Raw genomic sequence first — 16,650 nt, 5'->3', positions numbered from 1 at the left:
GGCACTCAGTTTCATCCATAATCAAAGGAGGAGCGTCTTGAAAGACCTCTGCTGATTTTTTTTAACTGATTTTGACCAATGCCTTATCCCTTATAACAGTGGCTCACTACCATGAGATTCTTGGACACCATCACGCCAAGGTCTCTCTCCTGGTCCATGCACATCACTCTCTCCTACTATCACATACAGCTTCCTTGGATTTCTGGACCAAAACGCATTATTCTACAGTTCCTCACATTAAAGTTTATCTGCCAAGCATTAGGCCAGTCTTCCAGTTTTTCTAATTTCACTTCTTCTTTTGCCTACTCTTAGGGGTGTTCATCATGTTGCAGATGTTCATATCACTTGAAAAGATTCTTGTAACCCTATGGCAATATTGCTTACAAAAAAATATTGCAGAATCAGTCCCAGAACTGAATGCTGAAGCCCACTACTTGACCTTCCTTTCTTCCAAGTGAATTTCATTTATTATTGAAAAATGTTTTAAATTGAGAACCCCCCCCCCCCCCCCACACACACACACACACACACACATACACACAGAATTTAAAACATTTTTCAGTAGTTTAATTCCAGCTATATAATTATATTTTATTTTTTTTATTTTTCTTACATTTGTACCCCACGCTTTCCCACTCATAGCAGGTTCAATGCGGCTTACATATTATATACATGTACTTATTTGTACCTGGGGCAATGGAGGGTTAAGTGACTTGCCCAGAGTAACAAGGAGCTGCCTGTGCCTGCAGTGGGAATCGAACCCAGTTCCCCAGCACCAAAGTCCATATGATGACTACAAAGCATATTACAAAATGTTTAATTTATATGAAACTCCTCATCAGTGAATTTTCAAATTTTCAGAAGTCATTCAATCACATCAAATTTATCACAAAGTTGTCTTCTCAATTTGTAGTACATATCCCAAAATAAATAGTACTTAAATCCAAAGAAATTCATTAATTGTCCAGTCATTTCATAGACCGCTTTCTCTCCACATAATGTAGTAAGTGACGGCAGGTAAAGATTTGAATGGTCCATCCAGTCTGCCCAACAGTCACATTCATTATCAATTCAAGATTAAATCAACAATGAATGTGATATTATCATTGTCTTTCTTTGGTGTTTCTGGGACATAGACCGTGGGAGTCCACCTGGCTCAATCTCATCATTTGCAGGACACAGACCATAAAAGTCTGCCCGGCATGGTCCTCGTGCTCCAAATTACTAGAGTTTCCGTCTAAGCTGTCTTCAGCCCATCCTAAACCGGGTCGCTATATGCGGGACTCAGACTGTACAAGCCAGCCCAGCACAAGCCTTAGTTGATACAGCCAGTGTTGCCATCTCAGTACCGCTTGACATGCAAACACATATGTGAACCTTTAAGTTTTGTTTTTTATACCATTTATTTTCTAATTAGAGATCCTCTGTGTTCATGTCACGCCTTTTTCAATTCCGCCACAGTTTTTTTCCACCTCCTCCCTTGGGAGGGCATTCCAGGTATCGGCCACCCTCTCCATGAAAAATACATTTCTGACATTACTCCTAAGTCTACCACCCCACAACCTCAATTCATGTCCTGTACATAGTAACATAGTAGATGACGGCAGAGAAAGACCCGTATGGTCCATCCAGTCTGCCCAACAAGATAAACTCATATGTGCTACTTTATGTGTATACCTGACCTTGATTTGTATGTGCCATTTTCAGGGCACAGACCGTAGAAGTCTGCCCAGCTCTAGCCCCGCCTCCCAACCAATGGCCCCGCCTCCCTCCACCGGTGCTGCCACTCAATCTCCACTAAGCTTCTGAGGATCCATTCCTTCTGAACATGATTCCTTTATGTTTATCCCACGCATTTTTGAATTCCGTTACCGTTTTCATCTCCACCTCCTCCCACGTTAGGGCATTCCAAGTATCCACCACTCTCTCCGTGAAAAAATACTTCCTGACATTTTTCTTGTGTCTGCCCCCCTTCAATCTCATTTCATGTCCTCTAGTTCTACCGCCTTCCCATCTCCGGAAAAGGTTTGTTTGCGGATTAATACTTTTCAAATATTTGAATGTCTGTATCATTTCACCCCTGTTTCTCCTTTCTTCCAGAGTATACATGTTCAGGTCATCAAGTCTCTCCTCATATGTCTTGTAACGCAAATCCCTTACCATTCTCATAGCTTTTCTTTGCACCGCTTCAATTCTTTTTACATCCTTAGCAAGGTACGTCCTCCAAAACTGAACACAGTACTCCAGGTGGGGCCTCACCAACAACTTGTACAGGGGCATCAACACCTCCTTTCTTCTGCTGGTCACACCTCTCTCTATACAGCCTAGCAGTCTTCAGGCTACGGCCTAGTTTTACCATTTTCCCTTCTCTGGAAAATATTTGTTTCTGTATTATTATCTTCATGTATTTAAATGTCTGTATCATATCTCCCCATCCCTCCTCTCCTCTAGGTTATACATATTCAGGTCTTCCAGTCTCTTCTCGTATGTCTGTTAGTTCAAGCCCCATATCATTTTTGTCACTTCCTCTGGACCGCTTCAAGTCATCTTACATCTTTAGCAAGATATGGTCTCCAAAACTAAACACAGTACTCCGGGTGTGGCCTCACCAATGACTTGTATACCTCCATTCTTCTGCTGGTTACACCTCTCTCTCTATAACCTAGCATCCTTCTGGCTATGGCCACTGTTTTCTCATAAAGGAAATCTACTGTAGCTGCATTTAATTTTCAAAAGGGCGGCTAGAATAAAATGAGGAAAATGGTTAAAAAGAAACTAAAAGGATCAGTTGCTAAGGTTAGGACACTAAATCAGATGTGGACGTTATTCAAAAATAACTTGGAAGCCCAGTCCAGATGCATTCCACATATTTGCAAAGTTTGCAAAGATGGAAAAAAAGAAAAAAGTCAGCCAGCATGGTTAAAAGATGAAGTAAAAGATTGTCCTTCAAAGAATGGAAAAACAACCAAAGTGAAGAAAATAAGAAGTAACATAAGCACTGGCAAGTCAGATGCAAAGCATTAATAAAGAAGACTAAAAGAGAATATGAAGAGAAACTTGCTGCAGAGGCTAATACTCAGAGTAACAACTTTTTCAGGTACATTAGAAGCAGAGAGTCTGTGAGGGAATCCGTGGGACCATTAGATCACAAAGGAGCAAAAGGGACGCTCAGGGAGGACAATGCCATAGCGGAGAAACTGAATGAATTCTTTGCTTCTGTCTTTACGGAAGAAGATGTAAGAGATCTGCCTGTAGCAGAAATAGTTTTCTACTACTACTACTTAACATTTCTAGAGCGCTACTAGGGTTATGCAGCGCTGTACAATTTAACAGAGACAGTCCCTGCTGAAAGAGCTTACAATCTAATAGACAAGTGAACGGTCAGTCCGATAGGGGCAGTCAAATTGGGGCAGTCTGGATTCACTGAACGGTAAGGGTTAAGTGCCGAACGCAGCATTGAAGAGGTGGGCTTTAAGCAAGGACTTGAAGACGGGCAGGGAGGGGGCTTGGCGTAAGGGTTCAGGAAGGTTGTTCCAAGCATAGGGTGAGGCGAGGCAGAATGAGCGGAGCCTGGAGTTGGCGGTGGTGGAGAAGGGTACTGAGAGGAGGGATTTATCCTGTGAACGGAGGTTACGGGCGGGAACGTAAGGGGAGATGAGGGTAGAAAGATAGTTTTCTAGGGTGATGATGCGCAGTAACTGAAAAAAATCTCAGTGAACCTGGAAGATGTACTGAGCCAAATTGACAAACTAAAGAGTAGTAAATCACCTGGACCAGATGGCATACATCCAAGGGTACTCAAAGAACTCAAGCATGAAATTGTTGACCTGCTGTTAGTAATATGTAACCAGTCATTAAAATCGTCCATAGTGCCTGAAGATTGGAGGGTGATCAATGTGACGGCAATTTTTAAAAAGGGTTTTAGAGGTGATCGAGAATTATAGACCAGTAAGCCTATCATCGGTGTCAGGCAAAATAGTGGAAACTATTATAAAGAATAAAATTAAAGAACACGTAGACAAACATGGTTTAATGGAACATAGTATGGGTTCAACTGAGGAAAGTCTTGCCTCACCAATTTACTTCATTTCTTTGAAAGTGTGAATAAACATGTGGACGAAGGTGAGCTGATATACAGGCTCATTTTCAAAAGAGACAGACGTCCAAAAAGTGACATAAGTTAGCATTTGGACGTTTAGCTCACAGAAACATCCAAATCAGTATTATCAAAACTTCTTTTTGGACGTCTTTTTCTGAAGTCCATCAGAAGGACGTCCAAATCTCAAGGGGGCATGCTCAAGGCGGGACTTGGGTGTTCCTAAGACATGGACGTCTTTCAGCAATAATGGAACAAAACAAAGACGTCCAAGACTAAAACGTAGACGTTTTGAGCTACATCTGTTTTTATAACGAATAGCTTCAGTGGGAATCAAAGTCTGCTGCACTAACCACTAGGTTGTTCCTCTACTCCACACGAGGTGCCCCAAATGACCAGATGACCACTGGAGGGACTCGGGGATCACCTCCCCTTACTCCCCCAAATCACAAAACATTTTTCCAAACAGCACTTTCAGAAGAAAAAGATAGACTTTTTTTTTTTTTTTTTTTAAGAAAATGGCCTTTCCTGTTCTGATTTTGGACGCTTTACAAAAAAAACGTCCAAATTCAGACTTAGATGTCATATCAAAAAATGCCCTTTCTGTATTTGACTTGCCCAAAGTAACAAGGAGCAGCAGTGGGAATTGAACTCATGTTTCCAGGATCAAAGCCCGCTGCACTAACCATTAAGCCACTCCTCCTCTGTTTTGGACGTGTTTTGTTTGAAAATGGCCCAAAAAAGGACATCCAAGCCAAGTCCAAATTCCGACTTAGACGTTTCTTTCAAAAATGCCCCTCATAATGTATCTAGATTTTCTGAAAGCTTTTGATAAAGTTCCTTATGAGAGACTCCTGAGAAAAAGAGTCATGGGTTAGCAGGCAAGGTTCTGGTGTGGATTAGGAATTGGTTATTGGACAGAAAACAGAGGGTAGGGTTAAATGGTCATTTCTCTCAATGGAGGAGGGTGAACAGTGGAGTGCCGCAGGGATCTGTACTGGGACCGGTGCTATTTAATGTATTTATAAATGATATACAAATCGGAACAACGAGTGAGGTGATTAAATTTGCAGATGATACAAAAAACTATTCAAGGTTGTTAAAACATGTACAGACTGTGAAATATTGCAGGAAGACCTTAGGAAATTGGAAGACTGGTCATCCAAATGGCAGATGAAAATTAATGTGGACAAATGCAAGGTGATGTACATTGGAGAGAAAGATCTGACTCATAGCTACCTGATGCTAGAGTCCACCCTAGTGGTCAGCACTCAAGAAAAAGATCTGGGTGTCATTGTAGACAATATGTTGAGTGTGCGGCGGCAGCCAAAAAAGCAAACAGGATGCTAGGAATTATTAGGAAAGGGATGGTGACTAAAACTATAATGCCTTTGTATTGCTCCATGAAGCGACCGTACCTTGAGTATTGCGTTCAGTTCTGGTTGCTGTATCTCAAAAAAGATACAGTGGAATTAGAAAAGGTTCAAAGAAGAGCGACCAAAATGATAAAGGAGATGGAACTCCTCTTGTATAAGGAAAGGCTAAAGAAGTTAGGGCTCTTCGGCTTGGAAAAGAGACGGATGAGAGGAGATATGATTGAGGTCTACAAAATCCTGAGTGGTGTAGAATGAGTAGAAGTAAATACATTTTTTACTCGTTCCAAAAGTATAAAGACTAGGGAACTCTCAAGTAAGTTACATGGAAATACATTTAAAACAAATAGGAGTAAATATTTTTTCACTCAACGAATAGATAAGCTGTGGAACTCTCTGCTGGAGGATGCGCTAACAGCGGTTAGCGTATCTGGGATTAAAAAAAAGGTTTGGAGAAATTCCTGGAGGTAAAGTCCATAGTCTGCTATTGAGACAGACATGGGAAGCAACTGCTTGCAATGGGATTTGCCTCAATTAGGGTTCTGCCAGGTACTTCTGACCTGAGTTGGCCACTGTTTAGAAAACAGGATACTGGGCTAGATGGACCATTGGTCTGACCCAGTACGACTACTGTTATGTTCTAATATCACCCCAAGATACATCTCCATGTCTGTGCATATCAGCCTGTCGCCGCCTAACACATACGTCTCCCATGGATTTTTACTCCCTAACTGTATCACTTTGCATTTCTTTGCATTGAATTTTAATTGCCAAACAGTAGACCATTCTTCTAACTTTTGCAGATCCTTTTTCATGTTTTCCACTCCACCCTGGGTGTCCACTCTGTTACAAATCTTGGTGTCATCCGCAAAAAGGCAAGCGGCAATGTTGCTTACATATATATTGAATAGAATCTGCCCGAGCACCGATCCTTGAGGCACTCCACTATTCACCTTTCCTTCCTCCGAGTGAATACCATTAACCACCACCCTCTGGCATCTGTCACTCTACCAATTCCTAATCCTGTTCATCACTTTGGATTCTAACTTCATCCTGTCAATTAAGAAAAAACCTTTGTGATACATTTTGTGTGACTGAATGACTTGAAATGTGAACATTTGAAAAATGGACTGATGTGGAGTTTCAGGTGTGTTGGTCAGAATCTGTGCTTTGCATGCCATCATCTGATGGTCTACAAAAAATTTTCTATTTGAGAACTATTTAATATATACATATATATGTGGGATTATTTGTCGTTCTCTTAGTTTTAGACATAGCTGCACCACATTGCTGTTCCAACTACTGATTTAAATTGAGAATTTGATAATTTACGTAAATAAGATATAAAATAAATAAAGGAGTAAATGTATAGAAATAAGGATTGTAAGCTCTTTGAGCAGGCACTGTCTTTCTTCTATGTTTGTGCAGCGCTGCGTACGCCTTGTAGCGCTATAGAAATGCTAAATAGTAGTAGTAAGGTGAAAAATGTGAACCAGTGAAGAAATATGTGCAGGTTCTATCGCCATTATTGATTCTTGGCGGTGTGCACAACTGAGGTCACAAAGAAAAAGAAAAAGGAAGATTGGATATGTATTAAGCTATTGATGGAAGAAGTGTGGTGGTGAAGAATTGAGGTGGTGGGAATGAACTGTAGTTAAATTGAGAACCATCATATCTTTTGTTAATTGTGTGTTTTTTATTAAATGTATACCAGTGATGATTTAATTCAATAAAGTTGATGAATTTAGACTTACTACGAGTAAATGAGTAGCATATGGATTTTCTTAACACTTCCAGTGGTTATTTTCTATTGGAAAATAGATTAACAGTTTTACTATGAATGCCATTAGATTGACCCTTTTTGACTTACAAAAGGAAGGGAGAGACAGGATCTAGCCCAATCTGTAACAGAAATGAATATTATTGTTGAAAATTTTTCTGTTTTCCAAATTATAGGAACACACCGAGATTATAAACCAACAGTATAAGATAGAGAGAGAAAAACTTCAAAAAATCCGACTCTTGCTGGTGAGTATCCAATAATTATAACATTTAGATGTACTGAATCAGAGCTACAAAACAAAATATCCAATATTTAGGAAAAGCCACTGCCTAACCCTGAGGGTAAAAAGACTGTAAACCCAGCAAATAAACTATTCTTCAAGCACAATTCTCAGAACTTATCAGTGAACACCCCCCCCCCCCCCCCCCCAAAAAAAAAAAAAAATATACACTTTCCTTTTCAACTGCTATCAGCTTAGCAGGAGGTTGCTTTGAATCGTTATCAGTTTTCAAATATTTTCAAGTATTTTTCAAATGAAATATAACAGTTCCATTCTTCTTATTGATAAACCTTAATAATCTTCTTACATTCATGAACAAAGTAATCAAATAAAGCAGCACTTAACTTTCCAGACGGACTCACTGCCAACAGCATGGCCAATGTTTTGGAGCCTTCCTCAGAGTAGCGGTCCTAACAGAGTGCCATGTTGCTTACGTAAGGGGTAAGCTGCATGGAATCTTGTTACCTTTGGGATCCTGCCAGGTTTTTGTGACCTGGATTGACCGTTGTTGGATACAGGTAACTGAGCTGACCCAGTATGGCAATTCTAATGTTTCAAAAATGCAATAATCCACAGAGGGAACAGGGTAATCTACGAAATAATTCAAAATTCCCTGCTCAACTTGCTGACAAACATGTGACCACTGCACAAACAGTGTAAAAACCAGCTCTCAAAAAATACATACAAAAAAGAAAAAGTCAGAGAGTAAAAGAACGTATAACTTTCAAAATATGTACTCTGGTGCATAAAATAATTCACGGTGATGCTCCGACCTACATGTTAGATCTTATTGACCTACCACCCAGGAATGCTAAAAGATTGGCACGCACATTCCTAAATCTTCACTTCCCCAGCTGTAAACTTCTAAAATATAGATTAATACATGCATCCAGCTTTTCATACTTGAGTTCACAAATGTGGAATGCTCTACCATTGGACCTGAAAATAATTCACAACCTAATTAACTTCCATAAGGCACTGAAAACACATCTCTTCAATAAGATATACCATAATGACTTATAATTGGAACTGTAATTCACCATCATTTACTTAACAATTGGATTATGTTCGCCCTATATCATATTGTTTAATGTAACATATTAATTTTAATATGCAATCCATGTTCAATATGTGATACCAATTGCATATTTTCACTTTTTTACCTGACTGTTCATTTTGAATTCATGTTCTATATATATTACCAATTGTATATGTATTCTGAAATGACATAAGTCATGACGTAAAATTGTAAGCCACATTGAGCCTACAAATAGGTGGGAAAATGTGGGATACAAATGCAACAAATAAATAAATAACCTCAAAGCTAATAGCCCCCTTCAAGACAAAGTCTCAACAACAAGGACTGTAGCAGGTACTATCATAGGCACACTCCCTGTCGCTTACAAAAAATATAATACAAGTGGAGAAAAAAATCCAAATGGCATAAAAAAAAACTTGAGTCACTAAAAGCTAGTGTGAATGCAAAAGAAAAAACAATGGTACGGGAAGGAATGGTCTGAAACACAAGTGAAAATATAATATAAAGCAAACAAATATAACTTAGCTGAAAATCTTGAATGCATTCATGTAGTCTGACACCAGGTTAAAAAACAAAAAACCAACAAGACACCCCTCATTTCGCCAAAGCTGCATCAGAGGTGAAGAAGTTTTTAGACAAACCATAGTGCAAAACTCCAGCTGTTTATATACTGAAAACTGCAAGACACTGAGCAGGAAAAGCAGAATGTCCTCCAGCATAGTGACATGCGTGGGATAAACATAAAGGAATCCTCCTCAGAAGGAAGGGATCCCCAGAAGCTTAGCCGGCGGTGGGAGGTGGGGATAGTGCTGGGCAGACTTATACAGTCTGGGCCAGAGCTGGTGGTGGGAGGCGGGGCAGGTGGTTGGGAGGTGGGGATAGTGCTGAGCAGACTTATACGGTCTGTGCCCTGAAAAAGACAGGTACAGATCAAGGTAAGGTATACACAAAAAATGACACGTGAGTTTATCTTGTTGGGCAGACTGGGTGGACCGTGCAGGTCTTTTTCTGCCGTCATCTACTGTGTTTTTTAGCATAGTGACATCATCAAAAGAAGGCATTCCATTCAATGTGAGAATTGAACCACATAGGTTCCAGAGTCTGAAGCGTGTAAATCCAAAACTGCTATCGCTGTCTGGGTTTCCTTTTCAAATTAGCACATCTCTTTCGGCACCTATCCTTTATACCTTTCAGGAAATCTAGACTGCCCCTATTTGACTGACTGTACATTTGTCCTTTAGATTGTAAGCTCCTTTGAGCAGGGACTGTCCTTCTATGTTAAGTTGTACAGCACTGCGTAACCCTAGTAGCGCTTTAGAAATGTCAAGTAGTAGTAGTAGTAGTAGACTGAGAACAATTCTGTCAATAACAGAACTGGGAAAATCCTCCAAAGTGTGTTTGAATATTGCCCAATTCTGCACTAGAGGTGCCTCCAGTTTCCCTGTAGCAATGCATGATCTGCACTCTGAGTTTTGTTTTTAAATGTCTGGAAGTCTGCCCACGTATTATTTGGGACATGGGCACTGGAAAAGGAGGAGTTAGTGGTTACTGAGGATGGGTAGACCGGATGGGCTATATATGGCCCTTATCTGCCATCATGTTTCTGCATTTTAAACAATGGAAAAGGATACACACTTGGTACTTAAGTAAAAACAATACTGCTGATCCAAAATAGGGTGCACAAAAACAGAAGTAGTCATCATCATAGTGCAAACTGAACATTGACCACAGGATCCATGGCCACTACATTTTGTTGGGGGTGCAGTCCACACATCCAAATGGTATAAATAATCCCATAAGTTTTTTATTGTGGCAATATGCCATGCGGCAACGTGAAGAAGAAAAACAATCATGCACCTGAAGAACCGCTCAGTGCTTTTTAATGGTTTTAACAATCTTATGAGACATACCAGTAAACTTAAAAAAACAGGTTGATACATCCGCCCCTGGGCTCACCCTATCTTGCAGTAGAAGATCTGTAATTGAATTTTGAGCTGCCTTCACCACCCACAAGGGATACCCCTGTCCACCAGTTTTTGTGCTAAACATTATCTAGATGCCAAAACATAATCATCAGTAGAAGAACAGATCCTCCGAAAAATGGAGGAACTTTGAAAAAGGCAAACTATTCTTTAATTGTACAGGGTGCATACTAGAATATTGCAGTATGGTGTTGCTATCAGTTTGCTTCCTGAACACATTTAGTAGATGGACCCTGTGATGTACGCCTAAACCAGCACATCCAAAAAAGCAATCTGCTCCTCGCGGGCAACAAAATCAGAATGAATCCGTAGGGTGACAGGCATTCAAAATGTCCACAAACAATTTCAACTCTTCCATGGATCCTGATCAAAATAAGATAATATCCTCAATATAGCAGCGCCAGCATTTCACCTGCTGAAACCCATCTGCAGAATGAACCCATTTATGTTCATTATGGGAGTGGAGGAGTGGCCTAGTGGTTAGGGTGGTGGACTTTGGTCCTGGGGAACTGAGGAACTGAGTTCGATTCCCACTTCAGGCACAGGCAGCTCCTTGTGACTCTGGGCAAGTCACTTAACCCTCCATTGCCCCATGTAAGCCGCATTGAGCCTGCCATGAGTGGGAAAGCGCAGGGTACAAATGTAACAAAAATAAATAGATACTATTGGAGATTCTGCATGGAATGTTGCTACTATTGGAGATTCTACATGGAATGTTGCTATTCCACTAGCAACATTCCATGTAAAAGGCTGCATAGGCTTCTGTTTCTGTGAGTCTGACGTCCTGCACGTACGTGCAGGACGTCAGACTCACAGAAGCAGAAGCCTGCGCGGCCACATTGGTGATCTGCAAGGGCCGACCTCTACATGGAATGTTTCCAGTGGGACTCTGGGCAAGTCACTTAACCCTCCATTGCCCCATGTAAGCCACATTGAGCCTGCCATGAGTGGGAAAGCGCGGGGTACAAATGTAACGAAACAAAAAAAAAATGTCCCATGAAGATATTAGCAACCGTGGGGGCAAAAGAGGCTCCCATAACAATGCCAGATTTTTGTAGAAACAGGGTCCTCAAAAATAAAATGATTAAATTTAAGAGCAGTAGAAGTCAAATCACACAGAAACTCAGAAAGCACCCGATACGGACGGGGGCGCAACTCCAAAGCATCAAGAAGAGCATCCAAAGCCTTCTGTTGAAGTCTACAGGTATAGAGAGATTGTACATCAAGAGTAACAAAAAAAAAAAAAAAGCTAGGAGTGTGTTCCCATTATGAAACTTTATTAATTCTATGGACAAAATACTTGTTTTGTATTTAAAACACTTTACAGTTACTATGAATTATAAAAGAAAACATGAAAAGGGCACTTTTAGGTTTTGATTTATGTGTAATAACATACTAGGCTATTTATAAATATTATTGATAGCCATTTAATGCAGACTAAAAAAAGTCATTTTTTTCCTATCACTCGTAGGCTCGAAGGAATAGAGAAACTGCTATTTTACAGCGCAAGATTGATGAAGTACCCAGCCGAGCTGAATTAACACAGTATCAGAAAAGATTTATTGAACTCTATGGTCAAGGTATCCATTTTCAGAGAGGAATGTACTGCTAAAGGATAAGGCAAACTAAAGGGACCTTTATCACATAATTGGGACAATTTTATGAAGCTTTTGCTGTATGTAAAGCGTATTTTACACACAAAAAAGGACCTTAATCAAATTGCTTGGGTGAATGTGTGCGTGGAAAGTATGCGTGCTGAAAGATTCTGTGTACTTTTATGCAGCCTGTGATTTGTAGTTCCCAAGGGTGTAGTTGGGAAGGAATTACAATGTACATACATGTGTTATTAAATAACACGTGTACATACAGGGGGGTAATTTTAAAAAGGCATTTTCAGGTGTAAACCTTGTTTTTTGCACATAAAGGGCTAGATACTATATATGGTCCCCAAAATATCGGCACTGAAAAAAAAACAATGCTTAGCGCTATTCTATAAATCTCACTTAAAGTTAGGCATGATTTATAGAATACAAGCCGTAAAGCCCGTTAAATTGGGCGACATTTTTGTTGTGAAAAATGTAATGAAATAGCCAAAGCAAGAACTGAGAGTGGATGTCTACAGTACACTTTTATATACTACGACCCTCCTCTCTCCCCTATCCCCCTCCAGCCACCCATGTCCAGCGACTCTCCTCTCTCCCCTGCCCCCCATCCAGCCACCCATGTCCAACGACTCTCCTCTCTCCCCTGTCCCCCCTTCAGCCACCCATGTCCAGCGACTTTCCTCTCTCCCCCCTGCCCCCCCTCCAGCCACCCAGGTTGTCCAGTGAATTCTTCAGGGCAGGCAGGAAAGATCCCCAGTCTTGCCTGCCTGCCCACTGCCGGCGCTGACTCTCCCCCGCTGCCGGATCGCTCTTCAAAAGGGCTGCCGAGACTTCCAGCGGTGGCCTCACAAGACTTCTGCTGAGGGGGGGCAGGGGAAGAGGAGGGTCGCTGGACATGGGTGGCTGGAGGGGGGGGCAGGGGAGAGAGGAGAGTTGCTGGACATGGGTGGATGGAAGGGGGCAGGGGAGAGAGGAGGTTCGCTGTACAGCGCTGCGTACGTTTAGTATAGCGCTTTAGAAATGATAAGTAGTAGTAGGTGTTGCGGTTATGATCAGCTGACGTCAGGAGATACCTGTGACGTGCCGCGCATGCGCAGAACAGCTGCTCTCTACTGCGCATTTGCGGGTGAGTCGGTCACCTCTCGTTTATGTAGTTAGATGCTTAGTGGCCATCCCGCAACTAAAATTTAGCGCAGCCATTTATGCCAACTAAAACCTGGTGTAAATGCTCATGTCTTATTTAGGCACAGATCGGGCATATTCGGTAATAGTGCGCGTAATTTTCAGGAATGCCCACCTGCAACCTGCCCAAGCCTCTCCTAGGGTTACAACCCCTTTTGTGATCTGCGCATTAGAATGGACCACTTTACAGAATACGCTTAGAGAAAGCTACGGTGTAAATTCTAATTAGTGCCGATAATTGCTGGTTGGCCGATTATCAGCGCCAATTAGCTTGTTAAACAATTAGGTTGCTTGCACAAATCAGCTACGCATGCTGATTTGCACTCACTACTTTAGTCGACGTTCATAGAATCTGAGGGAAAATGTCTCATGGGTTGCACATGTAAAAGTAGGTGCAGTGACAGAGCCTGTGTACTTTTACACGATCTTTGTGTAGGTGTGCTTAAGAGGAGGGGGGGCATTTTATATCAGCTCTGAAGTAAGTACACACAGGAATCCAATATGTTAGCATTTCACTTTCAAAAAGGAGACTATGTAAAAATGAGAAGAACGGTGAAAAAAAAATTAGGCGTGGATGTTGTTCAAAAATACCATCCTGGACGCACAGGCCAGTTATTTTCCATGTATTAAAAAAGGAGGAATTGAGACCAAATGATAGCCAGCATGGTTAAAAAGTGAGGTGAAGGAAGCTATTAGAGCTAAAAGAAAATCCTTCAGAAAATGGAAGAAGGATCCGACTGAAAATTATAAACAGCATAAGGAACGGCAAGTCAAATGCAAAGCGCTGATAAGGAAGGCAAAAAGAGACTTTTAAAAAAAGATTGTGTTGGAGGCAAAAACACATAGTAAAAATTCTTTTTAGTAATATAAGAAGCAAGAAGCTAGCAAATGAATCAATTGGACCACTAGATGACTGAAGGGTAAAGGGGGCACTTAGGGAAAACAAAGCCATAGCAGAGAAATTAAATGATTTCTTTGCTTTGGTCTTCATCTAGGAAGATTTGGGAGAGACATCAGTGCCAAAAATGGTATTCAAAGCTGACGAGTCAGAGAAACTGAATCAAATCTCTATAAACCTGGAAGATGTAATTGAAGAGTAGCAAATCGCCTGAACTGGATAGTATTCATCCCAGATTACTGGTAGAATTGAAAAATGAACTTGCAGAACTATTGTTAGTAATATGTAATTTATCTTTAAAATCAAGCATGGTACAGGAAGATTGGAGGGTTGTCAATGTAACGCCGATTTCTTTTTTTTTATTATTTTTATTTATAACAATTTTACAAATAAAATCAAGTATTAAACTTGTTTGAAAAGTGGTATATTCCATTTCATATACAAAAAGAAAAGAGAAAAAACCATATTTTAAATTGAAATCCCCACTCAAGTCCACAAAATGGAATTCAAGATGAAGAGAAAAAGTGGAGTTATTTTAACAGAAATACATTTCTAAAGATATTTACTTGAGAAATTCACAGGCTACATATTCGGTGTTACATTTATTCATATCAAGGGGGAGATGACATTTTCAGGTTCCCTTGTTTGTCTGGACACTAAAAAAGCTGTTAGTTGAGACGGTTCAAAGAATACATATTTAAGGGATTGGTATTTTACCACACATTTACAAGGAAATCTAAGAAAGAAAATTGCTCCCAGCTGTAAAACTGCTGGTTTCATCAATAGAAATTGTTTTCGCTTTTTTTGTGTCTCGCGAGAGACATCTGGAAATATCTGGACTTTTTGGCCTAAGAACACTTTATCCTTATTTCTAAAGTACAATTTCATTAGCCATGCCTTATCTGGTGGTAATGCAACAGTCACTATCAACGTTGTTGGGATGACTGGGTCATTTTCTGAGGATTCAAGTATAGCAGAAATATTAAGATCTTGTTTCTGATTTTCTTGATTTAGTATTGGCAGGTAATATATCCTAGAAAAAGGTGGAATCAGCTCTTCTTTTACTTCAAGTATTTCCATTAAATACTTCTTTAGCATTTCCATTGGAGATTTAGATAATTGTCTTGGGAAATTTAACAAACGAAGATTATTACTTCTAACTGAATTTTCCAATAATTCAGTTTTTTTCCGCAAGAAAGTCAAATCTTTAATCATAGTCTCTTGTTGAATTTGAAGTTTTTTAATCTCCAAAGTCTTATCATCATGCAATTTCTCTAGTTTTTCAAATTTAGTATCCAAAATATTTGTTTTTTGCTCAAGGGCCAGAAAATCCTGATTCAATTTATTTACTTGCGGAACAAGAAACTTTCCTAAGGTAATTATTAAAGTCCACAACGAATCCAGCGTTACTTCTGCTGGTTTTTTAAAGTCAAAAGTAAATTGTGTGGGTATTACCTCTTTATCGTGAGTTTGTTCCAAACTAACAGCTTCTTCCACATTCAGTGGAGTAGATGTTTGTGTCCAGGATCTCAAATCAGCTCCAGCCGGATCTATTTCCTCCCGGCCCTGTAAACTCGTACCACTTCGGGAAAGCAAGTCCAGAGACGCCTCGGTTGGTGTGCTGTACCCCGTAGGTTGCAGGGGCGGTTCCCTTGAGTCGGGGCTGAGCGTCAGCTCGAGCCCAGGAGAAGCTTCCGGGCCTCCACTCGCACCGGCGCTACTCAGCGGGCTACCTTCCGACATCTGAATCGCCGAAATAGTTGGAATAGTTGCTGCCTGAAGTAATGTTCGGATGTCTTGAGAGGTAAGAACTTGCCGTTGCGGGGCTTTGGAGGCAGGACGGCCTCGTCTTTTCGGCATGTTTAATCAGATAAATTTTCCTTTCAGGGAGCGAGAGTGCAGCCTGCTAGCGTCTCAAGAACGCGGCCATCTTGTAACGCCGATTTCTAAAAAACGTTCCAGAGGTGATCAGAGAAATTATAGACCGGTGAGCCTGACGTCAATGCCAGGCAAAATGGTAGAGACTATTATTATAAAGAACAAAATTACAGAGCATATTCAAAAACATGGATTGAGACGAAACCAACATAGATGTAGTGAAGGGAAATCTTGCCTCACCGATCTACTACATTTCTTTGAAGAGGTGAACAAACATGTGGATAAAGTTTCAGAGAAGGGTGACAAAAATGATAAAGGAGATAGGATGATTTCCCTATGAGGAAAGGCTAAAGCGGCTAGGGCTCTTTAGCTTGGAGAAAAGATGACTAAGGAGAGATATGATAGAGGTCTATAAAATAATTAATGGAGTGGAACAGGTAGATATGAATCGCTTGTTTACTCATTCCAAAAATACTAGGACAAGGGGGCACACATTGAAGCTACAAAGTAGTAAATTGAAAACAAATTGGAGAAA

At 40.5% G+C, this 16,650-nt stretch overlaps 1 protein-coding gene across 3 annotated transcripts in view; it reads left to right on the top strand.

Annotated features, from left to right (window-relative positions):
* Positions 1 to 16,650, top strand: part of CCDC93 (coiled-coil domain containing 93) — a 225,763-nt gene that overhangs the window by 151,050 nt on the left and 58,063 nt on the right. For all 3 annotated transcript variants that reach the window (XM_030209955.1, XM_030209954.1, XM_030209953.1), the window contains 2 exons: positions 7,426 to 7,497; positions 12,025 to 12,133. In XM_030209955.1, the coding sequence (XP_030065815.1) occupies positions 7,426 to 7,497; positions 12,025 to 12,133 (181 nt within the window). The remainder of the gene's footprint in view (positions 1 to 7,425; positions 7,498 to 12,024; positions 12,134 to 16,650) is intronic.

Source organism: Microcaecilia unicolor, chromosome 7 (assembly GCF_901765095.1).
Source record: "Microcaecilia unicolor chromosome 7, aMicUni1.1, whole genome shotgun sequence".
In the NCBI taxonomy this organism is placed as follows: Eukaryota; Metazoa; Chordata; class Amphibia; order Gymnophiona; family Siphonopidae; genus Microcaecilia; species Microcaecilia unicolor.
The sequence above is the reverse complement of the archived record's forward strand: the minus strand, read 5'-3'. Positions and strand labels throughout refer to the sequence as shown.